Source organism: Rhamphochromis longiceps, linkage group LG22 (assembly GCF_057381845.1).
Source record: "Rhamphochromis longiceps isolate RC_006_pf linkage group LG22, R_longiceps_female_GT1.1, whole genome shotgun sequence".
NCBI classification, from domain to species: Eukaryota; Metazoa; Chordata; class Actinopteri; order Cichliformes; family Cichlidae; genus Rhamphochromis; species Rhamphochromis longiceps.
Genome location: NC_140577.1, coordinates 17,399,345 through 17,414,812, shown reverse-complemented (window position 1 = coordinate 17,414,812; position 15,468 = coordinate 17,399,345). Strand labels below are relative to the sequence as shown.

Genomic DNA, 15,468 nt, shown 5'->3' with positions numbered 1-15,468 from the left:
CTCTGACTTGTATCCCCATGTGATGTCTGTGTTGTGTGTGTAAGGTCGGAGGGCGGGTTCATTTCACTGCAGTTTACTGCATGTGGCGAATAAAAGTTGATGATGATGATGATGTACCTTATTATGCTGCAGCAAGATGTCAAATCCACCACTGTGATATTTTGTTAAGGAAGAAAGCTAAATGTTGTAGAATCTGTGAATGAGGTTATTAGCAGGCTGGATAGCTGACTGTTACAAGCTAGTGGATAAGCAAGGCTGGCTACCATCTTAATATGGCGGCCAATACAAGGACAATTATCGAGTTTATTTGTTCATGCCTAAGAAAATTTGTTGAATAGCATTTATTTTTTCTGTTTATATTTTTACATGAACAAGCCTGTATTTTTATGATGGTAAGACTGCTGGATGAGCCGTTAGGGACATTGACACTGACTTAGTGGTACTGGAAGTCATGAATATGCTTTGGTTAATTTCCCTGCACACTTGTGTGTAGGCTGTTTTTTCTTTCCTGTGGTAGTCTGTTCCTGCTGGATGAACCACTTTAGGAAAATCCTCATCTGATGACTCCACTGAACCATCCTTCCTGGTAGATGGCCGTTGCTGCTAGCTGGATGCTTCTGCTAGCTGGATGCTATTACTGGATACTACACTGTTCCAACAGCTTGGTAGGAACAAATTGATGGGCTCAGAAGATGCACTTTACCTTTCCTTGAGCTTTTTTGGACTCAGTGTTTTTTTTTGGAAACACTGAGTGGAAAGACACTAAAAGAAAAGGGTTGTTGTTTAATTAAAATTGTTTTAATAAATTTATTTTTTAAGTGAGTGTGGTGTTCATTATGTGCTGAAGGTCATACTGTTCCTATAGTGGAGCAGCTCAGTCAGAGTTGCTTTTCCTGTTTGGGTGTGAAAGAAAAAGAATTAGTAGCAGTGGCTCCTAGCTTCAGTACTGCTATCTGTCCACACAGTGGTGCAGTTTGCTTAGCTAAGTATATATATGGAAATAAAATGCAAAGCTTAAGTCAGAATGTGTTAGGCTTTAAATGTGTTTGCTTTGGTCTTATTCACATGACCCTGTTTTATTTTTAAGTAAATTAATGTAGATATTAAATAAGGCTAATAAATAACGCTTGTGCATGAAATATCACTTTTACGTAATCATAAAAATAATTATATTTTTATAATCATAATCATAAAAATATAAACAAAGAAAAAGGCTGATTTGTCATATTTAAGATATTGTGACAAGAGACAAATGTGAAAAAAACACCAAGAGAGAGATGAAATCATTTCCACTCACAGAATGAGAAAAAGAAGCCCACAAATACACAATAATATCGTCTTTATTTATGCTTTTATCTCATTTTAACTCAATAAATGCTGAAACAACAGTATTATGGTTTAATGAGCTCTCCAGAGCTGCTACAGTTGATACAATTTCATCAACTAGTCACTCTCAGTCACTCACACAGATGCATACACACACGTCACACACTCGTCTCACACACACGTCACACACACACACACACACACACACACACACACACACACACACACACACACACACACACACACACCTATATACTTGTATGGCTATCTGTGAGGACATTCTTTAACAGACTTCCCAGCCCCAAATCAACTGAACCCTAAAACCAACAATGGGGACAAAAACTTTACACGCTGGTCCTCACGAATTAACCTATACAAACACACACACCTGTCTCATGAACTACTCTGGACTATAGATGATGTCATGTCAAACACTGCGATGAGATAATCAGATTGATCACTGTCTACTGAGATTGTTGCTTTTAGGATGGCTGAGGAACGTAAACAAACACGCGTGAGCTATTTGAGCTACCACCAAACTATGAAGGAACATGGAGGTCATAAAATAGATACTAATCACCATGACTTCACAAAATGTGTTCATCGTGTGTGTGTGTGTGTGTGTGTGTGTGTGTGTGCGTGTGTGTGTGTGCGTGTGTCAGGGGTAGGGCGGCATTGTTGCTCTTGCTGTGGACTTCCAGATGTGTTGGCCAGTTGCTGTTTGTTTGCACCCATCAGTAAAGAGAAGTGTGTGTCCACGTTCAGTTGTTGTTGAGGACCCACCAGGAGGCTGCAGTGGAAACACAAAACAAAAATAACGGGCCCAATGCTGAAAGTGACACTTTTAAAGGTAGAAATAGAAAAGAGAAGAGAAAACCCCCACAAAATAACCATAAAAAACACATGCTAAAATATTAAAAATTAAATTATTCCAGGAGAGCAAATTGTGCCACGTTTAACCAAGAAAAGTCACTGTTAACTGTGCAGACAAGTAGACTGAGTCGTTGTTGATTTCCCAGTGTCAAGCTCTTAACCAATCTCATTTCTCTGATGCTTAATCACATTTGTCGGGTGAAATCTCAAAGCAGAGATCTCTCAGCATGACCTTTGAATAACTTCAAACACTGCAGAGCCCTGATTTGAATCTTAAAAAATCGATTGTTTGTCTGGAGAGGATTCTTTTTATGATTAACGGCAGCCCCAGCAAAAGCTGCCTGAATCAGTCTTAATCTTTTTCCTGTTGATGTCACACAGTTCACTGTTGATGCTATGGATGTTCTTACCAGGAACCAACATGGTGGTAATGGTCTCAGGAGTTTCCAGGAAGTCCACGTTCCCCCTCTGGAAGGTTTTACTGTAGTTGGTCTGTAGGTGACTGAAGAGCAGAAAAGAGAAAACTCAAAGATGGTTTCAGGTCAGAGCAGCCGCGATCGTATAGTGGTTAGTACTCTGCGTTGTGGCCGCAGCAACCCCGGTTCAAATCGGGGTCATGGCAGGTTTTCTACATAATTTCTTTCTAGTAAATAAATGAATAATTCTCATATTGATTTTGAGTTCAGCTGTTTGCGTAACACTAGTTTTCCAAATTATTTGCTATTAAAAGTCAATAAATTAAAATTCTTTAAACAAAAACAGAAATATGTAAACATGTACACAAAAGCAACTAAAAACCTGCCATACCAACAATTCCTTAAAATGTGCTCAACCTGATTTACTTCCTGAAAGTTTATGATCTTTAGGGGCAGGACTTGCAGAGCTGAACACTTCTCATTGGCTAAGTGTTCATGGCAGTACATCCATAGACAACATGTGAACAATAGCATAAAAAACCATTAAAAAAATATATTTATATATAACAAACATGGTAAAATAAAATTTAGACATAAACAGTCATAAAGGTTTATTCATAAAATCCATAAAAGTGGATTGTTTTTCCAGCAATGGAAATGTGTCTATAAGTTATAAGTTAGCTGAACAATCTGCAATAAAAAAAAACCGAGAAACTAACAACTGAGATCAGAAACTAGGAAAGTGTTTACTGAGGTAATCAAGTGAGCAGTGGGCTCATTTTCTTACAGACATCTATTGAAGTTTTGTGGATACATAACCACAAACTACATGATTGGGTCAAGTGAATAAGGCATCAGTCACGCTCGCCTAGAGACCTGGCAACCACTGGTTGCTAGGGAGAAATGTGTATTCCTTCACCCGTTGGTTTATGATTGTTTTGGTCACTATCAAGTTGCTGCAATCACCGGTTGCTGCAATCATACCAGCTTGTCTGGAAACAGTTTCCAGGTGGTAGTGAAACTGTGAAAAGTGCAACACAAACTGGAAATGGACTGTTGCCTAAAAAGTAAAAGTTGTCCTTTCAAAATATGACACAAAACTTTTAGTTTGAAGGACAACAATCTGTTTCTGGTTTGTGTTTTACTATCTGGTTATATAATGTCCAATAATGTGAACAACTATGTGCACATGTAAGAAACCTCTATACAATCAGACCGCTATAGACGAAGCCCCCTGGTGGTCATTAGAAATAAATCAAGTTGATGCAGGCATTTCTGCTCTGGCCTCACTTCCTAAGGCAGAATTCTATGCCCAACTTTCATGATATATGATTTTATCAAGTTAACCACTCGGTCGAGCTCATAAATATCAAGTCCCTAGAAGCTCCACTTCAGATCCAGTGTTTTAGGTGTTTTGATTCTACTTTATTTAAATCTCCTCCATGCTTGTTGTTGCTACAGCCAGTGGCTTTCCTTCGCTTATCTGGTTTAATCTTTCTTATACAGTCTTTTGCATTTGTGACAACAGCTGGACTTCAGTGGAGCAGTTAAGGAAAAACAGCTGTCGCCTCAATATTTGCCTTCACGGTTCTTCAGACTGTGGCAGAAATGCAGCCTGAAGTCCTGAAATGCTGGCAGGTCTGCATTATTCACAACGGTTTTGTCTTTGATTTGTGATTTTAACCAAACAAAATGATCTTGTTATACATTTGCTTTCCCACGCTGTGCTTTTATATTACATTTAGCTATGTGATTTGACACTGGGAATGCTTGATTGCAAGCTGTTTGTTTGGGAAGGGATGGGTCAATGACTGTCTTTTTTTATATATAGAACTGGGAAAATTAAGTAGGATCATTCATTTTAATAAATATACATGATGTGACACAACAATATGTATAAAAATTCCATGTTAAAACATACATTCAAGTAACAACTACATTCTGACAGGCGAACACTTACTTCTTCCACACATTGTTGTGCTCCCAGAATTCATAGAGAATGAAGCGTGATTCATTTGCCAGCCGCTGAACTGCGATGCTGCCAAATACAAAACACGAGAGCGCACAAGTCATGCAGTTACTAATTAGTGTGCCGCATCATGTCGCCCAACACAGCTTCTCTGCCCGAATTGTGTCCTACACTCTGACAGCATGCGGGTATTGTGGGTCTGTCAAAAACACTGTGTGGTTTCGTCCTGATGTTGAGGCTTCATGCAGCAGGCTAGTGTTTTATTAATCACAGTTTAACTTAAAAGTGAGCCTGAAACATGACTGAGTATTTAGAGAAGCAATCATGACAAAGCATATAAATGTCAAGCTGTCCTTTAGGCTGCTGGGATTAGTCTAAAACCAGAGTGACAGTATGTGAGAGCAATTTGTTTTGTCCTGCTGAATTTACTCACGGAGCGACTCGGGTGACAGAGCTTCAGATTTTTGGGAGGTTTTGGCAGGCAGAAATGCAAATGTTATTTTATCTGCTTTGTTGTGATCGCACACAACAGTAGAACTCACAAAATGTCCTGAGCTATAACAGAAGACTGATTCTTTACTCCTATTAGGAGGACAATGGCTCAAACCAGCCATATGTATTTAATTTGATATAGATTTAAGTCACTAGTCAAGCTTAAATTTCACTACTACACTGTAATACACATATGATATAGGCCACAAAGGATGCTGTGTAGTATTGGGGAGTGGTGAACTAGTAGCTTATTAATAGTTTAGCAATGTTCATATTTCTCTAGTGATTTAATAAATTACTTTTTTAAATTAAAGGTTCAAATCATACAGTTCGACATATAAAGAATATGTTTCGGCCTTCTTCATAACTCTAACTAATCTTCCTTTAAACAAACATCTGACCTTTCTGTTTTGCATGTGCAAGTAAGCATTAATTTTTACTGTTTAGAAGAAGTTGCCGCAAGTTATTCTTGCTTGTTGCAGTAAGCCTGCTCAGGCTTTTGTGGAGGACAGGTGTCATTCCTGTCCTCCACAAAAGGATTAACAGTGGTGTAAAATGAAATAATATAAATAATAGTATCTCCCTCTGCAGTTCCATCAGAGGGACATAATACATTTAAGGCCAATAAGTCATTAAGTGACTGAGGCAGGTATGAGGCAGTATATTCCAGGGTCTTTTTATGCTAGAAAGATTTTACGCTAGGTGGCTAATACGTATTTACATATCAGTGTCTGTTTGAACACTTTCCTGTGATTATTTTCATGTTGGGTTGAAATAATTTATCTCCCTCTGCTGGTACTGCAGCTTATTGCAACTTCTTCATGCATGTGCATTTCACACTTTGAAGCAAAGGGGGAAATGGACACGCTGTCTATTACATGCTTTGCCATGATAGTGGGTTGGAATGTGTGTGTGAATGGGTGAATGGGACATGTTGTAGAAAACGCCTTATTTGCTTGAGTAGAGAAGCGCTACATGAAAACCAGTCCAGAAGTGCATTAAGGACCGGTTGAACATGTGTCCCTAATAAAGTGGGCATTTAATGTATATTGGAATTGAAGATCACCTTCATTCTTCTAATTGGTCCACGAGTTGACATAATTATCAAAAGGTCAAAGGTGAGGCTCTTGTCTTTATATCAGAGTGTGACTTTGTTTCCTTCACTGCTAGAAGATGTTTAGTTTTGCTTATGCAGCATTTCAGTGGAATCTTATTAAAACACATGCGTTATGATTTCTGTTCCTTAAGCTGCATAATTCATTAGAAATGCAAGCAATATGTTAAAAATAGTTTCTAATGCCAGAAAAGCAGCTGAAATATTTTTAGTCTCAGGTTAGGGCAGCTTCACAAGACCTGTCTGTCTGCCCGTCTTAATCAAGCCTTTACAAAAATGTGAAAAATAGAAAGGATAAAAATAAAAGCAGTAAATCCCTGACACAAATGAACAAAGAGAATATAAACTGACTGCAAACATCCAGTCTGGGCACAGGCGCACTCCATGTACTGTCTGAGAGCCAAGCGAAACTCCTCCAGCTCTTCTTCCAGCACCGAGAGCTGCCTCTGAACTATTAGGATGTGCTGCAGAGACAAGATGCAAACACAACATTTAAAGGCGCACAGACGTCAGACAGACAGAGGCTGCTTCTCGTATCTTGAGAGGCCGTTTGAGCTGAGGTGTTTGGAAATCTGGCAGGATTTTGAATTTGCTCAGTGCATTGTGACTCACGCAGAAGTGTAAAGTGAAAAATGATCATGTCTCATAAGGTCTTGGCATCAGCTTCTGAATAAATGTGCCAACACATTTGCTCAGAGACCAGAATATGACCCCGAATACACATTTAGAGGAAGCATGTACAGACATCTTGTTCAAAGGTGTGAACAGCAGGGGGGGGGGGGAAGCTGGTGTACCCATGACTGTAGAAAACCTGCTAATCATTTCCTGTGGCTGATGAGGAATTGTTAACAGCAGCAGAGCAGATGATTAGAACAGGAAGTGAATGGTCTCCCTGTTGGCTATAAAGCAGGCAGTGTGTGTTAATGAGGGTGAGACTCTAGGAAATGAAGGTAAGTCAATATAATGTCTTTTGAAATGACTGAAACACGACTGCGGGTGTGTGTATATATGTGTATGGGTGTGTCTGATGAAATGCGCACACTTTCGCTCTCTCAGTGGCTAATTTGGGAGAAAGTCACCCTCGCACGCATGCACACACTCAGGGACGCATCCACTCAGGCATGTTAACGCACACAAACACACATCAGTCTTGTGTTGTGGGTCATTATTGGATTACTCAGCAACCCATTTATTCCCAGTGACACACAGCAAATTAAACAAAATTACATATTGATTAATTCACACACAAAGAGATGTCTGCATCAAATTAGTAATGAGAATGACAGTAGCATGAAACATTCATATGCATACCTTCATTTGGAGCTGCCTCTGCAGTAGGATACAAACACAAATCATTCCATAAACATAACGCACACATATTGTGTTATAAAATAGCCTCACTGATGCTCCTTAGGCGTCTTCTCTCTGAAACAAACTATTTAAATCCCACTTTCTTCTTGTTTGGGCACATATAGTACTGTACAAAAATCTCAAACAACCTCTTATTTTTTATATTTATCTTCAAATGAGCCAGACTTTTTGTAAATTTCCAAAAGTGGTCTTAACAAACAATGATCCAGACTTTCAGAAGGTCTTTAAAAGCGTTTTTTTGTGTGAGAGCCTTTTCAATAACTTTAATCAGTTCATTCCTTGTGCCTGACCATTATCAGAAGGGGCCATTCTAAAAGAACAGAAACAGGGAGAAAAGTTGATACACAAAAACATACTATAACACTATTAGCGATGGATTGAGCCTGGACCTCGTTATTATTGAAGCAGTGTGGGATCATCCTGACAGAGAACAGAACTAAAAGCAGTCAGAGAGGGGTAGCTAAAGACGTTTGCACAGTGCTGTATAAAAACAGCTTGCAAGAACTATTAGAAGTGTAAGAAGCATCTAAGGTACAGAAACTTTAGTTGAGCTATCCACTGAAATTATCAATATGACACAAAGATTTTAGTGGTTTCATGTCACTTACAGTTTTGAGTTCTCACTCATTAACACTGTCCTTTGCAGATAGCTCAGGATAGCAAATAATTTAGCTGCAGGACTTGATTTGGCCCTTATCTGTCAGAAACCTTCATCTTAACTAACGTGAGATTGTTGTTTTTTTTTTTCCACAATTTCATATTTGACATACGTGAATGTGTCACATCACGGACCTCCAGAGATGTCTAAAAAACCCTACATGCAATGAGGGGTTCTCATGTTAAACATGTTTCATGTGCTTCTCTCAGCCGTTAGACAAGATAAATGTATCTGTTTTATATTTACAAGGGTTAAGTGGCAGTAAGGTGTTAAAATATAAAATAGCTATTTCCCAAAATAATGATTGAAATTGCTTTTGCATTAAAACTTTGAAACTAATGCATGAAAAATATAAAATATTAGATGTTGGCTATGCTGCTGAGATTTTCATGATGGAAGAAACTAAAGAGAAATCCTGTTAGTGCTGGTGTTGATGTGATAGTCAGTGAGTCATCATTTCAGCCATGAAATGAGTGCCAGGCAGCTCAGACTGCAAGAGCAGTTACTGTTTCCTTTGGCATGTGGACACACACACACACACACACACACACACACACACACACACACACACACACACACACACACACACACACACACACACACACACACACACACACACACACACACACAAACCGGCACATTCAGCGACACAAATACAAACCTGGAAAACATTTTGTTTGTCAGTAGAAGTTTTACACTTTGGGTAAAAAGAAATGCATGTCCTCCTGCAATGGTGGGAATCAAAAAGTAATCACAGTACAGTGGGTATGTGATGCGATGAAGACAATCATCTATGATACATCAAAATATCTGTGAAGGAGGAAGTGTGTGTATATCACTTTTAATCAACCTAAATGACATTGTTGTGCCTGACTGCCATTTTCCTTCTGGGACTTTTTTCTACTTTAGTCCAAGATTTTTAAGTTTTACTCACCCTCGTTTATCTGCAAGCACGAGGAGTAATGACCCTAATGCAGTCACGTGAAGAAGAAAGTACACCTTCAACCAGCTCAAAGCTTTAACGAATCAAGACATAATACAAAATGGTTCTAAAATTATGTAATATAACGTCAGGTGAACAACAGCACGTGACATTAAGACATATTGCAGCATGACATTATTTATTTAGCAAAAGCTAATCCAAGCCTCACTTCTTAACGATGCTGGTTCAGTTTATTGAGGTTTCTACCCATTTGTTTATGCATGGCTCTCCTCAAGTTCCACCACAGGATTTTAACCAGGTTGAGGTCTGGACTTTGACTGGATCATTGCAACACCTTGATTCTTTCCTTTTTCAGTCTTTCTGTTGTCAATTTGCTGCTGCTCATATTTGTCTCTAGGATACTTTGGTATACAGAGGAGTTCATGGTTGATTCAGTGACTGCAAGGTGCCCAGGTCCTGTGGCTGTCATCAAAGTTATCACCTCTCTACCACCATGCTTGACAGGATGAGGTGTTGTGCTAATATGGTGTGTTTGGTTTTATCCAAAGTTTGGTCTCGCCAGTCCAAAGGCCATTGTTACAGGAGGTTTGTGGTTTGTTCAGGAGAAACTCTGCAAATCTAATCTGTACTGCCATGTTCTTTTTAGAGAGAAGAACCTTTCTCCAGGAAAATATCCGAATCCTTGTTCAGTCTTTTTCTAATCGTACTGTCATGAACTTTTACATATAACATGCTAACTGAGGCTTGCAGGTCTGAGCCGTAGCACTTGGGTTTTGGTAGTTTCTCTGAGGATTCAGTGGTTTGGACCTTGGGCTGAATTTGTTGGGACTTCCACTCCCAGGAAGAGCTGTCTTTGAATGATTTTCTCTTCTTTCTTACTGTAAAATAAATAGTTTGGAAATGTCTTTTTCCAGATTGATGGGAAGCAACAGTTGCTTCTCTACGATCATTGCTGATGTCTTTGCTCCTTGACATTGTGTCATCACACCTGCATACAGCAAAATGCCAAAACTTCTGTTTTTAGAGATTTTTAGACCTGGTTAAGAGAAAGAGGATACACTTTTCCACATCTAGACTGCGCTTTTTGATGCAGGCAAAACATCAGAGTTTGGCTCCAGCATAAAAATAAGTGATGATGTATTGTTCATATTTTTTCCTACTGCTGGTCCTGTATTATTCACATGGCCAGTATTCTAAGCTATGGGTTTTTGCAGAAACAGTACAAGAACACAGAGGCACTGTCGACTCCCTAGCTCACACGTCCTCGCACCTTAATGTCTGCTCCCTACTCTAACTGAATATTGAGCCCTAAACAAACAGATGGAGGATAAAGACAGACAGAGCAACTTTAAACTCTGCTGTTGCTATGACAACACTGACTGGCCTCCATGTGAGAGCAGTGAAGTGGTCACTGTGGAAAAACAGGTGAACAGTAGATAAGTAAGGAAAAACAAACCGATTTGCTCTCCAAGACCTCTTCTTCAACGGGCTCCAGACGGATCTCCTGTGGAACAAAAGGAAGTGATGAGTCCTTTACCAGTGACTCATTTTCATTTATCTCAGTGTATAACCCGTCATTCACAGTCTTTATTTACAAGTATTACACGGCCCATTGGTATGCTTTTACAGATTTATTGTCACATATATGAGCTGTTACTACCATGAGCCATAAACTGCAAACAGCTCTAAATGCTCAGTTCCAGGAAGCCTTCTCTGCTCCTTGTTTCTGTACGAGTCTATGAAGGCAAATATCTTTCTATGACCATCTAAGGCCATATAATTACATGTCTAGTGTGAGCATAGAAGCCAACCCAATCACAAGAAAGCTGTCTTGAGAAGGAGAAGATAAAATGGGTTGGTGCAGACAGAAGATGAGAAATATGAATAATGAATTATATTATATATAAACTCTGAATTATACTAAGCCACTCAAAGATACTCCAGCAGCTGAAAGAGAGAAAATCAAGTCACCATAAAACCTGCAGTGACTGATTTTTCCAGCTGTTGGCAACACAAACAAGTTGCAGAACAGAACAAAGAAAGAAATATCCAGACAAACCAGTTGTTTTTTTTTGTTTTTGTTTTGTTTTAGTAGAGCTCTTTTTTTGGTAATGATCTCATGAGCTCTAAGATTTATCTTCTGAGTCCTTGTGGTTACCATGTATGAGTATAACTACATAATAAATAAATTAATAAATGCATTCAATTAAAACAACATTACTGTATCGATACATTTTTAAAAATTAAAATATATAAACCAAAAATGAAAATAAAAAATTGAAATCTTCATAAAATAATTCAAAATGTATAAAAGGATGATTAAAAATACAAAGAGAGACATTAAATAATGAAATAAGGATATTCTATTAGATTCCTAAAAGCATTACAGTTTTTTACAGACGCTAGGACACATTTCTCAATACTTAGGTCACTTTTGCAAAACTCTTCACACAATCCTCCTAACTGACCGTCAGCTTGGCAAAGCAGTTCATTTCACATTCAAAATGCACTACAACTACCAAAACACTTCATTCAGGTCTCAAATAACCTCATTCTTCCAGAACACTAGCAAAGGTTGACAGCCGACAAACAAACTTTGTCACCCACAAAACAATGACCTAAAAAACACTAACAACATGTAGCATTACACAGTGTTTTCTTGTGTAAAACAAGGACACATCTCTGTTTATAATTTCAATATATGTTACTGGAATGAATCAGACATCATGCAGAATTCGTTAATATTTGTTTATGTATTTTTTTATTTTTTTGCACTAAGTAATCCCAAAATACAAGAATTTGTATACACACCATCCACTGATACACATACAATAGTAATGCTAATCTACTCGGTCTTCTCCATTTGGCCACAGGTTCTCATCCACATCACATCTTATGTCATCTGTCCTGAACCGAAGTTCCGAGCGCAGGCAGGACCCAGTAGCAGAACACACACACTAGGGTAGGAGCGAATAAAGAAAGTAATATTTATTGCAACTAAAGGTGTCCTGTGAGGGTAGCCTGAAAAACAACGTATGGAACCAGAAGAAACCGAGGGACCGCGCAGGGAACGGCGAGAGCGGGGCTGTGAGAGGGGTGATAGCCGGGCCGAGTGAACCAGAGGGGGGTGGAGCTCCAAAAGGGGTCGAGACGGCGAAGCTGATGGTGAACCAAATCTCAGGCGGACAGGTGGACAGGCAGGTGGCTCGTAAACAAAAACACGCCGAGTTGTGATCGCTGAGAGGCGACTACGGACTGGCGTGGAGCAGCAGGTAGGGCAGGATTAAATAGTCCACCTGATGATCGCCTGGGATGGGATGCAGGTGTGGGGTTAGCAGCCACGCTCGTGGGCGTGGACATCCCAGCAGCACCCCGGACGCCGGGCCGCGGACCATGACAGTACCCCCCCCTCAAGGGTCGCCCCCAGGCGACCGGCCGGGACCCCGCCTGCGGAGAGAAGCACGGAAAGCAGAGATGAGACGAGGGTCCAGAATGAAGGAGCGCGGGACCCAGAGGCGGTCCTCGGGGCCGTACCCCTCCCAATCCACAAGATATTGCCAGCCGCGCCCGCGCCGGCGCGCATCCAGGATCCGCCGGACCACATAGGCCGGATGGCCGCCGACGAGCCGGGCGGGAGGAGGGGGCTCGGAAGGAGGGCACAGGGGGCTGAGGCGGACCGGCTTAAGTTGAGATACATGGAACGTGGGATGCACACGCCGAGAGGCCGGAAGCCGGAGCCTGACCGCCACCGGGTTGATGACTCGGTCCACTTCGTACGGCCCGATGAAACGGGGAGCCAGTTTGCGGGACGTGCCCCGGAGCGGGATGTTCCCAGCAGCCAACCAAACCTTCTGTCCCGGCTGGTAGTCAGGGGCTGGGGCGCGGCTACGATCGGCGTAGTGCGCCTGTCGTTCCTTTGCGCGCAGGAGGGCGCGGCGAGCGCAGCGCCACACACGTTGGCAGCGCCGGAGGTGATGAGGGGCCGACGGGACGGAGAGGGACAGGTCCTCTTCCGGGAAGAGCGGAGGCTGATACCCGAGGGACGCTTCGAAAGGAGACAAGCCGGTGGAGGACGAGGTGTGAGTATTGTGGGTGTACTCCACCCAGGGCAGGTAAGTAACCCAGGAGGAGGGGTTTTGACTGGCTACGCACCTCAGCATAGTCTCCAGCTCCTGATTAAGGCGTTCAGTTTGCCCATTGGATTGCGGGTGGAAACCGGAACTCAAACTGACCTTGGCGCCGAGAACGGAGCAGAAGGTCCTCCACACTTGTGAGGTGAACTGGGGACCGCGATCGGAGACAATGTCCAGGGGAATTCCGTGGAGCCTGAAGACTTCCGTGACTAACGCTTGGGCAGTCTCAGCAGCCGAGGGCAGCTTGGCTAGCGGGACGAAGTGGGCGGCCTTAGAAAACCGATCCACAACGGTGAGGATGACACATTTTCCAGAAGAGGTGGGGAGACCGGTAACAAAGTCGAGCGAGATGTGAGACCAGGGCCGGTGGGGAGTAGTGAGTGGGTGGAGCTGGCCCATGGGATGTTTCGTGGATGATTTTTTACGAGCGCAGACGGCACAGGCAGACACGTAGTCCCTCACGTCCCGTAGTAGCGATTTCCACCAGAAGTGTCTGCTGAGGAGGCGTGCCGTTCTGCTCACGCCCGGGTGGCACGCGAATCGTGCTGTGTGGATCCAGTGGATGACTGCTCCCCGGGCGGCGGCGGGAACGAAGCGCCGTCCTGGCGGTCCAGTCCCTGGGTCAGGGTCCCCCGGGAGCGCTTGGCGAATGGTCTCCTCAATCTCCCAGGTGAGAGCACCCACCACGCAGGAGGCAGGCAGGATGGTGGCGGGGGGGGCGCCTCGCTGTCGGGGGAATACAGACGGGAGAGCGCATCGGGTTTGATGTTTCGTGACCCGGGACGATAGGAGAGTGTGAAGTTGAAGCGGGCGAAGAATAGGGACCAGCGAGCTTGACGGGGATTTAACCTCTTGGCGGTTCTAAGGTACAGTAGATTTTTATGATCCGTCCATATAACGAAGGGCTGTTCGGTCCCCTCCAGCCAGTGACGCCATTCCTCCAATGCGAGTTTTACCGCTAGGAGTTCCCTGTCGCCGATGTCGTAATTCCTCTCCGCGGGGGTGAGTCGGCGTGAGAAAAAGGCGCACGGCCGGAGTTTGTTCAGGGGCCCAGACCGCTGGGAAAGAACCGCCCCGACTCCCGCATCAGACGTGTCGACCTCAACAACAAACTGTTTAGAAGAGTCAGGATGGGTCAGAATGGGTGTGGACGTGAATAATCGCTTCAATTTAGCGAAGGCTGCGTGGGCCTCAGGGGACCATGTGAAAGACACCTTGGGTGAGGTGAGTTGGGTGAGAGGCGCGGCCACCTGGCTGTAGTTTCGAATGAAACGGCGATAAAAATTCGCAAACCCCAAGAAGCTCTGAAGCTTCTTTCGTGTCTCCGGAACCGGCCATTCCAATATTGCTTTGATCTTCACCGGGTCGGTCTTCACCTGCCCACCAGCGAGGATGTAGCCCAAGAAGGAAATGGATGAGGCGTGGAACTCACACTTTTCCGCTTTTACGTACAGTCTATTTTCGAGCAGCCGTTGTAGCACGCTCCTCACATGGATGCGATGGTCCTCGAGCGTCTTGGAGAAAATCAAAATATCATCCAGGTAAACAAAAACAAACACGTTCAGGAAATCCCGTAACACGTCGTTGACTAGGGCTTGAAAAACCGCCGGGGCGTTCGTTAACCCGAACGGCATCACCAGATATTCAAAATGCCCTAGTGGGGTATTGAAGGCGGTCTTCCACTCGTCGCCTTCACGTATCCGTACCAGGTGGTAGGCGTTCCGCAGATCTAGTTTGGTGAAGACCGTAGCTCCCTGGAGTGAGTTAAAAATAGAACTAATGAGTGGGAGGGGATATTTGTTTTTGACGGTGACGTCATTCAGCCCCCTGTAATCGATGCACGGGCGGAGCGTCCCGTCTTTCTTTCCCACGAAGAAAAAACCCGCAGCCACGGGAGAGGATGACGGCCTAATACGTCCTGCAGTTAGCGACTCCTGGATGTAATTCTCCATGGTTTCTCTTTCGGGGCGAGACAGGTTGTATAATCTGCTAGAGGGCAGCGATGCACCCGGGAGCAGATCGATAGCACAGTCATATGGACGGTGAGGCGGGAGTGAGAGCGCCTCATCTTTACTGAACACCTGCTGGAGATCGTGATAGTCGGGGGGCACGGAAGAGAGGTCCGGCGCGGGTGGCGGGGCGGGCCTCCGTTCCGTTGAGGCGGAGGGAACGG

At 43.0% G+C, this 15,468-nt stretch overlaps 1 protein-coding gene across 2 annotated transcripts in view; it reads right to left on the bottom strand.

Moving 5' to 3' along the window:
• Positions 1–1,341: 1,341 nt before the first annotated feature.
• The window catches only part of necab1 (N-terminal EF-hand calcium binding protein 1), a 45,796-nt gene continuing 31,669 nt past the window's right edge, over positions 1,342–15,468 (bottom strand). Inside the window, exons 9-14 of one of the 2 annotated variants that reach the window (XM_085396819.1) lie at positions 10,619–10,666; positions 7,502–7,519; positions 6,542–6,654; positions 4,576–4,653; positions 2,610–2,701; positions 1,342–2,116 (exon numbers count right to left, since the gene is read on the bottom strand). In XM_085396819.1, coding sequence (XP_085252945.1) covers positions 2,088–2,116; positions 2,610–2,701; positions 4,576–4,653; positions 6,542–6,654; positions 7,502–7,519; positions 10,619–10,666 — 378 coding nt within the window. In that variant the 3' untranslated portion in view covers positions 1,342–2,087. The remainder of the gene's footprint in view (positions 2,117–2,609; positions 2,702–4,575; positions 4,654–6,541; positions 6,655–7,501; positions 7,520–10,618; positions 10,667–15,468) is intronic. The other variant, XM_085396820.1, reaches the window with a different exon arrangement.